The 17,743-nt window shown below is 35.5% G+C and overlaps 2 protein-coding genes across 2 annotated transcripts; one reads left to right on the top strand and one right to left on the bottom strand.

The window, feature by feature from the left end:
- Positions 1-2,656: 2,656 nt before the first annotated feature.
- On the bottom strand, positions 2,657-6,588 carry LOC102807166 (ectonucleotide pyrophosphatase/phosphodiesterase family member 7-like). Its single transcript, XM_078005605.2, has 5 exons — positions 5,509-6,588; positions 4,721-5,328; positions 4,048-4,188; positions 3,480-3,608; positions 2,657-3,223 (listed from the first exon to the last, which is right to left on the bottom strand). The coding sequence occupies exons 1-5, from the start codon at positions 5,609-5,611 to the stop codon at positions 3,044-3,046; spliced, it is 1,161 nt and encodes a 386-aa protein (XP_077861731.2). The 5' UTR covers positions 5,612-6,588; the 3' UTR covers positions 2,657-3,043.
- Positions 6,589-7,628: 1,040 nt separating this feature from the next.
- Positions 7,629-9,649, top strand: LOC100376949 (acyl-coenzyme A diphosphatase NUDT19-like). The gene is made up of 3 exons (XM_002741214.4): positions 7,629-8,432; positions 9,019-9,226; positions 9,381-9,649. Exons 1-3 carry the CDS (start codon positions 7,749-7,751, stop codon positions 9,605-9,607), a joined length of 1,119 nt encoding a protein of 372 aa, XP_002741260.4. The 5' UTR covers positions 7,629-7,748; the 3' UTR covers positions 9,608-9,649.
- The last annotated feature ends 8,094 nt before the right edge of the window (positions 9,650-17,743 follow it).

Genomic DNA, 17,743 nt, shown 5'->3' with positions numbered 1-17,743 from the left:
CTCATACCGTCATACCGCAGATTCTTACGCCGAATATATGTCCTTAATAGTCCCCGCAAGGTCGCAGTCCGAAAACGGGGACTTATGCTTTGACCTTTGTACGTCCGTGTGTGCGTCCGGACATGTATCTTAGACATGCCTGGACCAATCACAATCAAACTTTACACATACATCATACATGATATTATACATATGCACGTCAATTTGTTTCACGATCTGATTCAAGATGGCCGAATGGTGGCCTTTTGTGTGTTAAACAATCATTTATGGATTTTGTTCAAATTTGGTACATACGTTGGACATTATGGAACCTTGATGCACATCATTTTATTTTTCAGATCAAATTTAAAATGGCCGACGGCCATTTTGTTCTAATGAGTGCAGTTCTAGTGCTATATCTAGAACAATTAAACCTGGCACAGTGGCACAGTACTAACACTTTTTAAAGAACTAGATTCCGGACAAGCCCATGTTCACCGAGTCGGCTTTCAAAGAGTGAGAAACGTCGGATAAGTGTTTCAAATGTGTTGAGAACTGAATAACGTGTTGTAGAGGCCATGTAGTTTATGATATATAAGAGGTTGCAAGGACGTGACGCGAAAACCGATGCGTCGGCCAAACAGGAAATTGCGCAGCACGCTGGTAATTGTCTTTAATTACGCTGTCTAAATGTTTCTGAATTATTTTGTGATTGGTGTTGACTTCACACTTCTGTGAACTTATCTTGCAATTTGATTTGCGTAATAAGTAGGCTGTCGATATTTTTCGACCACGTTTTTTAATACGATGTCGTAATTATAACAATCACGATAACTCGAATCACACTCTGAATTTGTGCTGCGTTTCGCTCTCAATTATTTTTATTATCCAATCAAACGCCGACATTCACGCAGTTTTCTTCGCCAATACCATGGGGGTTAGACTTGCTTGCACTCTGTTGCAATTCCGATGAAAAATTCTTGAAAAATAAGTATAAATTGCGTAAACGAGGGGTGAACGCGAAAGTCATGTGACCATGAAATCCCAACAGACTTGCCATCGGTGTAAGCGCAAATGTCAATTGCGAGACCCTACATTGCAGGTAAAGCAGTCTGAGATTCAGATCGGTCTAAATCTTAGCTGCAAGTAGAAGTAAACCGCAGTACTGAACCCAAATAGTTCTTGGACTCGTTCATTTGCTTGCATGAGGATATCATTTATGTTGTTATTCATACCATACTAACTGTGCAGTGACGAAATAAGTGAAAACTAAGATCGGCCCACATGCTAACCAAGAGCTTATTATAAGGCCTTAATGAATCATAATAGGACCTATCATAATAGGTCTTACAAAAAAAACTCACATAGGTATTTCCCCCAAATGTTCTCAAATAAGACTGTGTGTGGGGAATGGCAGAAGTTAATCTACAAGATTCTGAAAGGATATTTAAAATTCTCATTATAATATGTGGCAGCTGTGTGTCAACATTTAGAGGAAACAGGACTGGAGTACAAGACGACAGTTATAGACCGAGAAATGTCTACAACCAAGCTACTTGGATATGAATCCATTAGGAAAAGTCCCAGTAATCAAACACGGTGAAAACAATGTTCCAGATTCCAATGCAATTTTGCAAGCTTTCAAATGTGTGGCATTATTTTTCCAATAGTTTCACTCTCTCGTGGTGTTTTCATTAATAGAACAAAAACGGCCCCTGCAACTCAACACGGACACCAACAAACACAGCGATGAGCACTATGTTATATTTTGTATTATTATTATTCTGTCGCTGTTTTTTTGTCACTAAGTGAATTTTCTGTGCTTTATATTATTAATAATTGGTAGGTTGATAGCGGCAGATGTGATATAGTAAATGAAGCATATTGATCACATGGTTTTGCTGCTGAACTGAATACAAGACAAATAGTGCAGTGCTGTATTGTCCCGAGTCTGAGCATTCGGAATTTATGTTATAAGCACATATTCTTTCAATATCACGAATGCAAATTTTTGCGGTCCCCATGGCGTTGGCCGTCATATTAGATTGGACTAAACCTGGTGCGTCTTCATGCGCACACGTTTTTTATTCTTTACATATGAGGAGTTTGGTGGCCATTTGAAAATTAGGACATACAGCATGATTAATTCGATGATTTTTTTACTTTAGAATGTCAACCCAAACCAATCAGCCAAAATGATTTTTTTAGCTCCGCTGTCTACGATTTGTTAATTTTGTGATGATATCTTCAATTCTCTAATTTTGATTAATATATTGTCATTTTTGGTAAAAAGTGATATTGTCGACTTGCTATTGAAAACAGCTAGTCGCATTGCTTTGATACTATACACACAGTTACCTAAGGCAAACCTCTATAACATATGTTCATTTTCTAATGGTATCTTCAAATCTTCTATTGAAATGTGCATTGTTAACATCAGAGCTATCTCAGCCGAGAGGCTGCTTGTTCATTTTCAACATAATGGCAAAAGAGAGCGTCCATTATGCACTGTACACTGAATGGGCAATACATTAACACAAAATATCGCCACTCAAAATGTGAGTGGGACAAATAGTCATCAACATTAATGCGAGTATGGATTGTAATATAATTAACTCAACACCAGCTGGGGACATGCAACCACTACTATAATTACTGAATTGACAAATGATACGACTATTATATAATATGCTTTATTATCTTCAGCACCCTCATATGACAAACATATATGTTGGTTGAGGTCGTTGACAACGCAATAATTGACGTTACAGAATCTAATTGGCCACTGCAAGGAATTGTGGATATTCATGTGAATACACAGATCAAGTGATACTGAACAACTACTTGCTACAGACTTAGTTAACAGAGTTCGTACTGCACATCAAAGTCATCAATATTAAAGCTTATTTTTGACAGAAATCACCAATCCAATTCTGGATCAATTTTACATCAAGTAAAGTAGGTAAGTGTATATGACACTTATATAAAAATGATCTTATCAAACAAACTTTGTCAGGTAAATTATATATATATTATTGTTTTATGTTATGCTATACTAAACGAATTATATGTTGACATTTGTTAAAGATACTAATATTAAAAACAAGACCAATGGGATACTGCAAACGACGTTTGGGTTACTAGAGGTTGTGACGTCAAGGAGATCGCTGACATTGTCCAATGAGCCATTACACGGAGCTGGTGATATTCCAAGCAGCTCGCACATCAGAGGATATATATTCACCTGGACAATGTAGCAAGATAGAGGTGACAGTAGCGATATAAATGATGTACAATTTTTATTTTCGGGCGGACATTCTTACAAAGAGAAACTGTTAATACCCTGGAAAGCGTCAACATTATAAAACTAATCGAATGAATAGTTACAGAAATAAACACATTTCACGATAATATATTATGGTAGAATTGTAACAGATTTCGAATAGATTGCATATAATTAGATATATTTGGTAACAATATGTTAAGCTAGGTTTACTTACAGATTCGAAGGACCCTCTTTCGTATCCAACTTTAAATCTGGGGCCATATCCATAAAATATTGACTGCATTTCCGAATGTAAAAAATCATAGCCATGCTCTGTCACCGACGTTTCATTAGTCGTATTGGACTGTAAATCAAAACCAGCAAGTAATCTAACTAGTATATATATCGCTATGAGAGTATGTGTTGTCTATATTAAAAACCAAATTTTAAATGACAATTCCAGTATATGTATTCAATAGTTGTGTAACAATCCAAATATGGAAATATGTTGACCAGTTACTTTCTTACTGTCTCTCATGTGCAAATTATGATATACCAATCATTACCATGTTAAAATTGGATCATCTAATCAACGAGTAGATTACGGCAACATAGGAAAGCACATTGTTTCCAGAAATGCACAGGTTTAATGTAGCTGTCACACTTTGAAGATATGCACACAAGTCACGCGACGGCGGGACTTCATAGACGGTATTTGCACGGTAAACAGAACACGGTGTATATGAATTATTATATAGAATTACATTTCGCATACGGTCAGAAAGAGTAAATTAATAAATTACCATAACAAGATTCCATGGTGGATTGGCTAACAAGAGAATGTCCAGAATCCTCTCATTATACTTGTAGTGTAAATAGTCTGGTGTTTCGTCTTTTTTGTAAACATTCATTTCATGGTGACATTCCTTTAGCTGTTGGTACACCTAGAAGTGAATATGGTCATTATAATACAGTAGATTCAAGAAATCTACAAACTTGAAACAATAAAGCAAGAATTATACCTCGGATAATGCAAAGATCAAAACTGACTGGTGATATAGATAACACGTAACAATGGCAACGTGTGATTCGAAAATGACAACGACAACATGCAACTTGCTAATAACGCAAACTATATGTATTAGTTGTGTTCAGGCAACGCTTTAGTAACCAATTTCATATGTTTATTACTAGTATTTACTATACCCAATTATGTTTTCAGTAAGCAAGGAAGAGCCAGTTGTTAGTTCGGACTGAGGGATGACCAAAATTGATAAAAATATGTTTGATTTCTCTAACACGGGTAGGCATGGGTCTTAAACACTGGTAGGCTTTAGATCTTAATCATCGTTTCATAGCCCGTACTAAGTGTTTTCTTAGTACGGGCTAACGATTTTGACCTTTTAGCTTGTGCTAAGGAGATGAGCGTGAACGCATCCAATGTATCAATGGGTTTGACTTTGAGATCATGCCCACCCCTTCTCGTCTTTCTAACTTTGGATTCAAATATCCAACTGCGCCATTGAAAGGAATCCAAAAATCCACGTCATTTTCACTGATGCAGTCCCATACGCGGATGACGTCACCAGCTGTTGTGTGGCCATGGTCACTGGTGATAATTATATTCATGTCCTCCAGTAAGTTGTATTCATTCAATTCGTCCAGTAGATATGCCAGCCCATCGTCTATTTCACTAACCATGTCCATTGTCTCAGAAGATTCCATACCTGTAGCGTGTAATATCGTATCTAACTGGCCGTGGTAGAGCAGTACTACGTCCAAATCATCGTCTCGGAACCAAGTTACAACATCGTCAATTCGTTTCCTAAAAGGTAAATTATACCATCTCCACTCCGTGTTAGCCACATCATTATTTGGACGAACACCTTTAATTTCAACTGATCCACCAGGGTACATGTATGTACCTGACGTGAGACCGCTGAAATTGGCACTAACCCAGATCGGTTCTGCACCTGTATCAAACCACTCAGATACGTTGCATGTGTGTTCGTAATCTAAAATTATCCCAGTCTCTGGATCATAATAATTATTATTCACAGCACCGTGGCTTTCTGTGTACAAGCCTAAAATATAAATATATATTATATATAACAAATACTTTAAAATAAATTATAGAATATGGCGTGGTGAATATGTAGATGTACATTTCTGCATAACATAAGTTAATTGTCCAACAGACCATGCATTAAGTGCAGATGATTTATGGCTATTTATTTTGATGGTATTTGAACTAGAATTCGTACCTGTTGCAGTTGTATACATGGAAGGTATTGATTTAGTTGGAAATGGAGGTAATATCATATCAGCTTTAACACCATCAATACCAATTTGCTTCAGGTTAGGCATGTCAGCGTTGAAAAGATCATAACGCAAGCCGTCTAGGAGTACCAGTAACAGTTTATCGCCACCACTAGATGCCTGCAAGATGATAAAGATCGTGCATTGACAGAACAAGACAGCACTGAGAAGATGCGAGTATGCACCAGTGTTCGTCAATATCACATAATTTAGTCATTATGGGTTTGTAATTAGTACCAGAAAAGTGCTTGTTAACTTATAATTTTACTAGGCCCAGAGAAACATGCTGGTAACGTGTATAAATTAGGTGGCGGTAGCTATCCATATCTCGTACTAGTAGTTTTACTGCGAACACACATCCATATATATTCCGACCTTAAACATTGTCATGTAGTTCTTAACATGTGTTTAAACAGTTTGTAGGAATAGTTATTTTCTTTGGGAATTCTATTGCGAAAATACACAAACACATATTAAGTGGATTATTTGATGTCGGTAATGCTAAAATATGTGTATATTATTTATTCTGAATAACTGTTTATATTAACAGAGATGGCATGGAAATGACAATGAATCGTGGTCTGCATTTGCCAAATAATTTCAGTGTTTTTTGCGAGTTTGACTTTCGTGTTCATTGTGTTCGAACACGAATTTTGAGCGTTTTGTTGAATAACTAGCAGCATGTCAGAGAGACTATTGATTTTATAACACTGAAGTCACTTATCGACGCCGCAGAAAATTTCACATTCGATCACCGTTTGTGTTTCACATGGTGGCATGAGAGTGGTGCCTCTTTGATCCAGGAGTTTCAGACTGACGTTGGAACAACTTAAAGTATGTTTCCATAAACTATAGCGCAACACTTTAAGGATGATCACATTGGCAGAAATTCACATAACTTTATTGTGTTGTTTGGAACGACGTTGGCACCTTCGGTAGTTATCCCTCGACTTGGTGTGAGATGGTGTGAATGATATAACTGCAAATGCTAGAGACAGATTTTAGAACTTCAAATTGCATACATACCTGGTGTATACAAGACACGTCATTAGTAAGAATAAATAAAAAGACCATGTACAAATGAATGTACTCTTCACCAGACATCGACCGCATTTTATAGCAATATTCAGCATTTACGTACTGCGTAACACGGTACTAAGATCATAGGTCAAATCCGTAGTTAATGATTAACAAAACTAACATACTATACAGTGTCACAGCATTACACCTTGAACTGTTGAACCATCGATGTGCCTCTCGTAAACCTCGGGTCATTACCATAACATCTTGAATCAATGTGGACTTGATGGAGGTCAACCATTTGAAATCATGGGAGTGGAGGGTGGCTGAAAGAGATGGACCAGTGCAATATTGTTTTGCGGTGTCCCTCACATACATTTTAATTGTTCTTGAATGTGTCGACGTTTTGCTGCACCACCTTGCATAGATTTTTTTCAGTGACAAGCTTGCAATTTTTTAAACAAATTTTCCAGCCAGCCCCATAATTTTTAATTTTTCAAATATCACGTTATAATAAAATAATACACTTCATCTAGACATTCGCTTTATGCAGTACATTCCTTTGAATTTGAAAATCATCCCTCACACATTACAACCAACATCGTTTCGGTCATACCACAGTATGAAAATAACATGAAAATGAAAAGTATTGGCATATACTGTGTATTTTCGTGTATTGTTGGTGCTTTCGGAGAGTACATATCTTGTTGTTTTGTTTGGATTAATATAGTTCACTATACTACGAGATATGAATAACAGTTTATCAAGTCCTGTCATGGTTAGTGACATTTCAAATTAGGAATGTGTATTACCTATATAAAGACTATGAAGATGTTTGGCACTAAGTGTAGTCCTATAGCACGAGATAAGTAAAATAGTCATTTAGATAACTGAATAGTAACTCATTTGCTTTAACAGACTTTAGTAAATAAATAGCAAAAATACATTTCGGACATGTGACGCCATCATTCCGAGTACCCAGCATTATGATTTTTGTGCGCCATACAGTGTTCGAAATTGGATTTGCTGTCGTTTTATTAACAACATGGCGGCGTGCCTGGACATGAGAATCTGATGTCAGGTAAAACTTTACGTACTCATCATTTCTCTACTGTTTTGATACACCATTAATGCCAGAACGGGAAAAGTTAACAGTAAAGGTTAAATGACGAAACTTTTACAGAATTGGCGGGAAGCAGCCTCCTTGATTCTCGCCGCAAAAGTTCGCAACACCGCGGCGGTGGCGTCCTGCAGTCAAAATGACTACCGAATTCTAATGCTTGAACGGCACGGTAAAAGCAGGTTCATGCCGAACACGTACGTCTTCCCTGGAGGTGTAATCGACAAAGCCGACTTTTCCAGTGATTGGCTCGACCTGTTTTCACGGCATGGTTGTAAACCAACTATTTTCGACCCAATTCTGAACATTAAAGGACAGCGCCCTCAATTGATGACAGCCACTCGTTCGTCGCAAGTGTCAAACGAGCTGGCATTTCGGATTTGTACCATACGGGAAACTTTCGAGGAATCTGGAATATTACTGACGAAAGATGCTGCAAACATCAACACTGAAACGGCAACCCCTAGTCTTTCCTATGAATATAAGCATCCTTTCTCAGCCGATGACCTGGAGAACTGGAGACTGCGTGTCCATAATAATGCGCATGAGTTTATTCAGCTGTGTCGTCATATCAACCATGTTCCCGACGTCTGGTCACTCTTGGAGTGGTCCAATTGGTTGACGCCTGCTGATTTAGGCCCATTGCGTTACAATACCATGTTCTATATCTGCTGTGTGGATTCAGTACCTGATGCATATTATGACGAAAGAGAAATGTCAAACTTAAAAGTGAGTATGATTGGCACTGTGTCACAAAAGCAGAGGAAGGGTTTGCATGGAAGTTGCAGCCACCCATGTAAAATAAAAAAAAACATTATTTTATATAAAAAAAATAAATAGTAATTGAGACAATCGTAAGTATACATCTTATAACTACATATAATATAGACACCAATGGTAAATTGTTATGGGTGGTACATCATAGTAGGATGACCATAACTTGTTATCTGTGTTTGAATATTACCACATTTTCCCAATGGTGATATCTACAGTCTTATCATGCAATTGATGACTATGTATCCGTGCTTCAAAAGAATACTGGCCTAAGCACTGAAGAACTACAAGTTCTGATGAGGGACAGGGAATTGTGGAGGAAGCTGACCATGGAACCGGGTGTGCCCGATTGATGATGATAATGATCTTGCAATTATATCTCAAAAAAATATATATATTATTAGAAGCTGTTATTGTTTGATACCGTCATTATTAATTCAAGATATTGAATTCCTTTGAATTGAATAGTATCATTTTTGTCTTTTTTTTCAAATGTTCTCATTCGCCTTAACAACAAGTATTGTGTTTTCAAATGTTTCAGTGGTTGTCACCTATGGATGGTCTGTCATTATTTAAACAAGAATCAATTCTACTGGCACCACCACAATCATATGAGCTTTCCAGGCTCTGTAATTTTTCAAATATTGAAGATCTCCATGAATTTACTGTGAATAGAAGTGATAAAGGCTGTGAATTTCTATTTCCTGTGAGAGTGAATGCAGCAGATGGTATCATATCTTTGATTCCAGGTAAACAAATAAGATATATGGGGTACTTTCATGTCATGTGATTATAATGTAGTATCATGTGACTGATACCAGATCATGTGACTAACAGCTTTTGTGAGCGATATCATGTGACTGATGTCACATGTCTAACTGATTTTGTTCCGGTGTCTTACAGGTGATGACATGTATCCTAAACAGCCTGATTTAGTAGGTGAGAGAGAAATCCTAGAAATAGAACAGTCTGTGGTAGAGAATCGACAGTCTACTAAGAATTTAAACCGTGTTGAACTGCTTGGTGTATTCAATCATGATTTTCATTGTAACGTTTCACCTGCATATGGCCATGTTAAACCAATTTTAATGTCAAATATAGTGAAGAATCTGGAAAAATGTAAACTTTGAAGACTCTGTCAAGCTAGAATATTGCTTCCTGATCCTGTACTTGAGTCACTTCTATGAAAATATTTGTATACACGGCACATTTTATTTGCTTTACTTCAAAGTTAACTGAGTCTAGTTAACTATACATAAGTAGTTTAGCTATGCACTGTGTTTGACATAAGTATTCCTTTGCTACAATACCAGCTTGTTAGTATGAAAAATATTGTTTTTTGTGTTGCTGGGATCAAGCAAGTTTATATTCAACTACAAGTACAACCGGTATGTTAGGTATTCCCATAGGGGGCGCTGTTCACTAGTCATCTGGATGCTGTGCATGAATGAATATAATGGAGAAGCTTCTTTATTGATTAAGTCTTCTGATCAAAATGTTTAAAGTATAATTATTATATTAAATATTAATATTTCGATTTTAAAAATACTTAAATGGGGTTGACATAATGTACAATTTACTAAATCTGTATTTTACGCAAGTTCATTAGTTCAAAGCGTTAATTATTCATATTTAATATAAATAAAAACAGACAACATAGATTCAGTAATGTGCTATTTTCTTTCTTTTTATGTGTGCTTATGTAAAATTTGACCTCCTGTCAGTGACAACCTGTGTTTTATTTCACAAAAGTGCACAATAAAATGTGTATGTCATGTGACTTTTGTAATTCTGAGCAAGCTATACTACCAAATGGATTACGCCAGCAATGGTGAGGGATGTTAGGTATTATGACCATATCCATAACAACCAGCACAAAGCAACATACTGTAAAACCATTTTTTGTCACTGTTTTTATATATTGAGCTATTTACTTGGCTTTTCAGGGATACATCGAGTTCTGTTGTTATTTTACATGTTCACATGGATTTATTTCAGTGGATCTTCCCCATCAACAAAAATTAAAAACCAATGAATAATGCATTTGCAGTATTTTCTTCAATTTGAGCTTTTCTTTCTTTGAAGGTGATGGAGTTCAATTCTTCATAGGCAATTGCATTTTCGACTTCTTTTTGAAAACTGCTTGGCTAATAGCTTAGATACTTGATATGTAGGACACATTTTTTACACTTCTATATGCGAGATTTTTCATGGTAGTGTATCATTCAAAAACACTATATTCATACTGACATCTTAATATACAGTTAACACAATACATGTTATTTTAATTGTTTAATTTAATAAATAATATGTTACTCATTGTTATATAATACATATATAATGATAAATAATCACACAAATTTCAGTTTTGTTCATTTTTAGCTCCTGTGAAACGGAGCTTACATGTATGTGGTACCGGTGTCTGTGACTCTGTGACTAAAATTTGTTTCACTGATAACTCAAGATCTACAATTTCAATTCAAATAAAATTTGGCACACAGCTAATATATGATGAGTAGATGCGCTGATTAGATTTTGATGTAATTCCATGCATATTAATTAGTCAATTATTGCAATAATTAGTCCCCATTCAGACGCAGTATCTGTATCTTAGAAATGCCTGGACCAATCACAATCAAACTTCACACATACATCATACATGATATTATACATATGCACGTCAATTTGTTTTACGATGTGATTCAAGATGGCCGAATGGCGACCATTTTGTGCTAAAAATCATCAAAATCAAGCATTTCTCGGCTGTTTACAGATGGATTTTGTTCAAACTTGGTATATACATTAGACATTATAGGACCTTGATGCACATCATTTTGTTTTACAATCTGATTCAAGATGGCCGAATGGCAGCAATTTTTGTGTTAAAAATCCTAAAAATCAAGCATTTCTCGGCTATTTACAGATGGATTTTGTTCAAACTTGGTATATACATTAGACATTATGGGACCTTGATGCAAATAATTTTGTTTTTCAGATAAGATCCAAAATGGCCGACTGGCCATTATGTTCAAATTTTAAATATTCATTATACATCATGTCATAGATATACAGATATATTGGTTTGACGATTCTATTCAAAATGGCCAAATGGTGGTCATTTTTGTGCTAACAAATCATCAAATATGAAGCATTTTTGGCATTTATGGATGGATTTCGTTCAAACTTGGTACATACATTATACATTACGGGTTCCTAATGCACGTCCTTTTATTTTTCAGATTGGATTCAAAATGGCCGACTGGTGGCCATTTCGTTTTAATGATTGGGCTTCTAGAGCCATATCTCTGAAATGCTTTGACTGATTATATTCAAATTTTATATATTCGTTATACATCACATTTTATATATACATGTATTCAAAATGGCTGATTTTGAATGCTGTTCCAGAGCAATATCTCTCAATATGGACAAGTACTTGTTTGACGATCAGATACAAAAAAATCATATTCCTGACATGGTTATATTCCAGCCATATTACTATAAACAAAACTATTTATCTTAAATTTGATAACAAACAGGGACTGTGCCATGCATGGCTTGTTAATTTATAACTTAAAGTCTTTAAAGTTTCTTAACAAATATTTGACTAGGGTGAGTAGCCTAATTTGCATATTGCAATAACGTGTTATGTCGCCAAAAAAAAACTGGTAGTATTTCATTGGAAGGTCTGCAAATTTGCGAATTTTAGTATATAATGATTTATTATATCATGATTGATGTTATTTGAGTAGATACAGTGACTAAAAACATCAAATGTATGCGAGTATGGGGAGTACGTATGCGCAGTTACAAGAGTGATGATTTTTTCAGTTTGACGAAAAGGCAGTATCCTTTCCGATTTTCATGAACGCAAGTTCAATTTCACTTTGTGCGTCATATTCATCAATAGACAAAATCGAAGACAGATGCTGTACAACTTTCTGCCAATCTTGATTCGTAAATGTTCTGGTTACATGTACAGTGTTCTCCTCGGGTCTGCGTCGCTTAGACAATAGCCGCGTAAATTTCGTTTCGCCCGCGATTCTGCAGTGTTCTCATCAGGTCTTTTAAGGGTATCGGGTCCGATACTGTTCTTTCTTTCCACGATACTGTTTCCCTCAAGCTGGGCCGTTTCCAGGCCATTGTTTTGCAATGATGAATCAGAACAGAACAATTCGTATGAACTGATCAATCCTAACTTATTATCTGGATACTCGTATTCACCTGCGGATACTTCGGCCTACTTTCAAGCATGAATATAGAAGGAAATCAACGATTTTTTTTCAGTATAGTTCCAGACTTTGCAAGAAATTTATATAATAATCACAATGATCACTACTATTGGGTTTTACTACTATTGTTTTCGCATGGTTTCCATCTTACTCAAATAAAACGAAGCAGTTGATTCCTATTTTACTTAGTGTTCATTCTTGTTTGATATTTTTAAACAAAAATGCACTCATTAAACAAATAGTAAATATGCGAGTTTTTTGTTTTTGCCAAACGAGGACAAGGAAGACAAAATGGCGGTAGTTTTGTGTAGGGTCGATCATGATCTTCGGTTTGTATCAAAAGCACGTCTCACAAATGAAATATTGTTTTTGAACAATAATTTGATAGCAATTAAACAAATTTCAATCGTTGGCATATGTAAGGGCTGGATTACTTACTTTCAAGGGCTCAAAGTCTGGACGAACATTAAACTACAATGTTTTTATTTATCTGTTCTAGATATGTTGTACAGACTTTTTAGTTGTACTATTTTGATGATTTAATTTCAAGAATCTGTCAAGGAAACAGTCTGTTGTTACTTTACATGTTCACGTAGGTTTAATTTAGCAGATTTTACTTGTCAGCGAAAATAGCAAAATTTGCCCATTGCGTCAGGAAGATCTATCCCGATTTGCTGCACTGAGGTTAATTACGGTTTTTACTACTCCATCGCTAATGACACTAATTACCAAGAAGTAAAAAAAACAAGTGAAATTAAGTCGCATTGGGAAAAAAACCCATAAGAAAATGAAAGCAAAAATTATTCAACTGCAGACAAGACAAACCCCGACCTCTAGAAATACCTCATTCATAGAGTGCCTCATTAGTGCCCATTGTTTACAAGTATAGTGTCCTTGCATGTTTTTCAAAATGCCCATATCAAAATCGTGTGTTTCCATATACAGTATATCATAGATTCTCAGACACCTTGATCAATTTTATTGATAGATTGACCTACATGAAATTACATTCACTTATTAGGCAAAGGTTATACCTTTAAATACATGCTCTGATCACACGGGAGCTATTTACAGTTTAACTTTGATTGGATTTAGTTTTTGTTTGCACAAAGAAAAAACAAAAACAAAAAATTTAAATATGTCATTGTCACAGCTCTGCTTCAGTGAATATGGTACATCGTTTCGTATTGAATGCGCAAAATAAACTAATAACATATTCAGTATTTAGATAAAACCTGGGAATTGTGGAGGATTATGAATGGTTTTGGAAGGGGTCGAGATTTTAGTGAGGCATTGAAACAACTCAAATATAGAGAATTGTCAATTACATGTTTTGACATGAATTATCCTGTCACTAGCATTTGTAATTTACTTATTTTCACTGAATATTTTTTCTCTAATGTGCGAACTTCTTAGAATATAATCCGCACCTAACAACGATTCTTTAGATAACATCGATGACCGTCTTAAAGAAACAAAATCTTGAAATATACGTGTATAGTTGGTTCGCGGTAATCCATTTTTTCTCTAATGTGCAAACTTCTTGGAATAGAATCTGCACCTAACAACGATTCTTTAGATAACATCGATGACCGTCTTAAAGAAACAACATCTTGAAATATACGTGTATAGTTGGTTCGCGGTAATCCATTTTTTTCTCTAATGTGCGAACTTCTTGGAATAGAATCTGCACCTAACAACGATTCTTTAGATAACATCGATGACCGTCTTAAAGAAACAAAATCTTGAAATATACGTGTATAGTTGGTTAGCGGTAATCCATTTTTTCTCTAATGTGCGAACTTCTTGGAATAGAATCTGCACCTAACAACAATCCTTTAGATAACATCGATGACCGTCTTAAAGAAACAACATCTTGAAATATACGTGTATAGTTGGTTCGCGGTAATCCATTTTTTCCTCTAATGTGCGAACTTCTTGGAATAGAATCTGCACCTAACAACAATCCTTTAGATAACATCGATGACCGTCTTAAAGAAACAACATCTTGAAATATACGTGTATAGTTGGTTAGCGGTAATCCATTTTTTCTCTAATGTGCGAACTTCTTGGAATAGAATCTGCACCTAACAACAATCCTTTAGATAACATCGATGACCGTCTTAAAGAAACAACATCTTGAAATATACGTGTATATTTGGTTCGCGGTAATCCATTTTTTCTCTAATGTGCGAACTTCTTGGAATAGAATCTGCACCTAACAATCCTTTAGATAACATCGATGACCGTCTTAAAGAAACAACATCTTGAAATATACGTGTATAGTTGGTTCGCGGTAATCCATTTTTTCTCTAATGTGCGAACTTCTTGGAATAGAATCTGCACCTAACAACAATCCTTTAGATAACATCGATGACCGTCTTAAAGAAACAACATCTTGAAATATACGTGTATAGTTGGTTCGCGGTAATCCATTTTTTCTCTAATGTGCGAACTTCTTGGGATAGAATCTGCACCTAACAACAATCCTTTAGATAACATCGATGACCGTCTTAAAGAAACAACATCTTGAAATATACGTGTATAGTTGGTTAGCAGTAATCCATTTTTTCTCTAATGTGCGAACTTCTTGGAATAGAATCTGCACCTAACAATCCTTTAGATAACATCGATGACCGTCTTAAAGAAACAACATCTTGAAATATACGTGTATAGTTGGTTCGCGGTAATCCATTTTTTCTCTAATGTGCGAACTTCTTGGAATAGAATCTGCACCTAACAACAATCCTTTAGATAACATCGATGACCGTCTTAAAGAAACAACATCTTGAAATATACGTGTATAGTTGGTTCGCGGTAATCCATTTTTTCTCTAATGTGCGAACTTCTTGGGATAGAATCTGCACCTAACAACAATCCTTTAGATAACATCGATGACCGTCTTAAAGAAACAACATCTTGAAATATACGTGTATAGTTGGTTAGCAGTAATCCATTTTTTCTCTAATGTGCGAACTTCTTGGAATAGAATCTGCACCTAACAACAATCCTTTAGATAACATCGATGACCGTCTTAAAGAAACAACATCTTGAAATATACGTGTATAGTTGGTTAGCGGTAATCCATTTTTTCTCTAATGTGCGAACTTCTTGCAATAGAATCTGCACCTAACAACAATCCTTTAGATAACATCGATGACCGTCTTAAAGAAACAACATCTTGAAATATACGTGCATAGTTGGTTCGCGGTAATCCATTTTTTCTCTAATGTGCAAACTTCTTGGAATAGAATCTGCACCTAACAACAATCCTTTAGATAACATCGATGACCGTCTTAAAGAAACAACATCTTGAAATATACGTGCATAGTTGGTTCGCAGTAATCCATTTTTTCTCTAATGTGCAAACTTCTTGGAATAGAATCTGCACCTAACAACAATCCTTTAGATAACATCGATGACCGTCTTAAAGAAACAACATCTTGAAATATACGTGTATAGTTGGTTCGCGGTAATCCATTTTTTCTCTAATGTGCGAACTTCTTGGAATAGAATCTGCACCTAACAACAATCCTTTAGATAACATCGATGACCGTCTTAAAGAAACAACATCTTGAAATATACGTGTATAGTTGGTTAGCGGTAATCCATTTTTTCTCTAATGTGCGAACTTCTTGGAATAGAATCTGCACCTAACAACAATCCTTTAGATAACATCGATGACCGTCTTAAAGAAACAACATCTTGAAATATACGTGTATAGTTGGTTAGCGGTAATCCATTTTTTCTCTAATGTGCGAACTTCTTGGAATAGAATCTGCACCTAACAACAATCCTTTAGATAACATCGATGACCGTCTTAAAGAAACAACATCTTGAAATATACGTGTATAGTTGGTTAGCAGTAATCCATTTTTTCTCTAATGTGCGAACTTCTTGGAATAGAATCTGCACCTAACAACAATCCTTTAGATAACATCGATGACCGTCTTAAAGAAACAACATCTTGAAATATACGTGTATAGTTGGTTAGCAGTAATCCATTTTTTCTCTAATGTGCGAACTTCTTGGAATAGAATCTGCACCTAACAACAATCCTTTAGATAACATCGATGACCGTCTTAAAGAAACAACATCTTGAAATATACGTGTATAGTTGGTTAGCAGTAATCCATTTTTTCTCTAATGTGCGAACTTCTTGCAATAGAATCTGCACCTAACAACAATCCTTTAGATAACATCGATGACCGTCTTAAAGAAACAACATCTTGAAATATACGTGTATAGTTGGTTCGCGGTAATCCATTTTTTCTCTAATGTGCGAACTTCTTGAAATAGAATCTGCACCTAACAACAATCCTTTAGATAACATCGATGACCGTCTTAAAGAAACAACATCTTGAAATATACGTGTATAGTTGGTTCGCGGTAATCCATTTTTTCTCTAATGTGCGAACTTCTTGGAATAGAATCTGCACCTAACAACGATTCTTTAGATGACATCAATGAAAATGTTCAATATCATTAGCCAGAGTAACTACCCCGCAAATTAATGATTGGTCTAAGCTGGTTGAAGATTTTTTTAGAGGGAATTTGCTGTGATTCTGGACTTTTCATTTGAGTTTATACAACACTTGTAGAGACATTGTTTTTGAAAGTGTCCAACAGTGAAGATACGTCATTGAGCATGATCTGAGAAATAGAATGGACAGAAATGTATACCCCCTGTTGCAGACCGCGTTACAAGATTAGGTTCAGTTTTCGTGTTTCATTGTTTATTGTTCACAGTTTCTAAATTTCAGTTTTTATTGTTCATAATTATTTACAGTAATAAAACAGTTTTCCATTCTGAAACCATTTAATTGTGTACATGACGGCTTTCCCCCACACAATAAGACAGTATGATATGTACGGATATGTGCGAGTATGTTTCATGATTTAAAAAGCCACTCTTTTGCTTCAATTCCAACTATATCTCTGGAAATATCACTTGCTGTTTATCATTCATATTTTGATATTCCATAAAGTATTGATTGCGTGTCTGGTAATTATAACTAATTACTACTCAAGTTT

This window comes from Saccoglossus kowalevskii, chromosome 6 (genome assembly GCF_978046115.1).
Source record: "Saccoglossus kowalevskii chromosome 6, keSacKowa6.1, whole genome shotgun sequence".
Lineage (NCBI taxonomy): Eukaryota > Metazoa > Hemichordata > Enteropneusta > Harrimaniidae > Saccoglossus > Saccoglossus kowalevskii.
The sequence above is the reverse complement of the archived record's forward strand: the minus strand, read 5'-3'. Positions and strand labels throughout refer to the sequence as shown.

Bases quoted from the DNA above. Each gene is read 5' to 3' on its own strand.
- LOC102807166 (XM_078005605.2), bottom strand. From the start codon at position 5,611: ATGCCTAACCTGAAGCAAATTGGTATTGATGGTGTTAAAGCTGATATG. The intron at 5,329-5,508 runs GTACGAATTCTA...TTTATATTTTAG, and splicing joins CATGTATACAACTGCAACAG to GCTTGTACACAGAAAGCCAC. The intron at 3,224-3,479 runs GTAAGTAAACCT...TACATTGTCCAG, and splicing joins AAAGAGGGTCCTTCGAATCT to GTGAATATATATCCTCTGAT.
- LOC100376949 (XM_002741214.4), top strand. From the start codon at position 7,749: ATGACGAAACTTTTACAGAATTGGCGGGAAGCAGCCTCCTTGATTCTC. The intron at 8,433-9,018 runs GTGAGTATGATT...CAAATGTTTCAG, and splicing joins GAGAAATGTCAAACTTAAAA to TGGTTGTCACCTATGGATGG. The intron at 9,227-9,380 runs GTAAACAAATAA...GGTGTCTTACAG, and splicing joins TATCATATCTTTGATTCCAG to GTGATGACATGTATCCTAAA.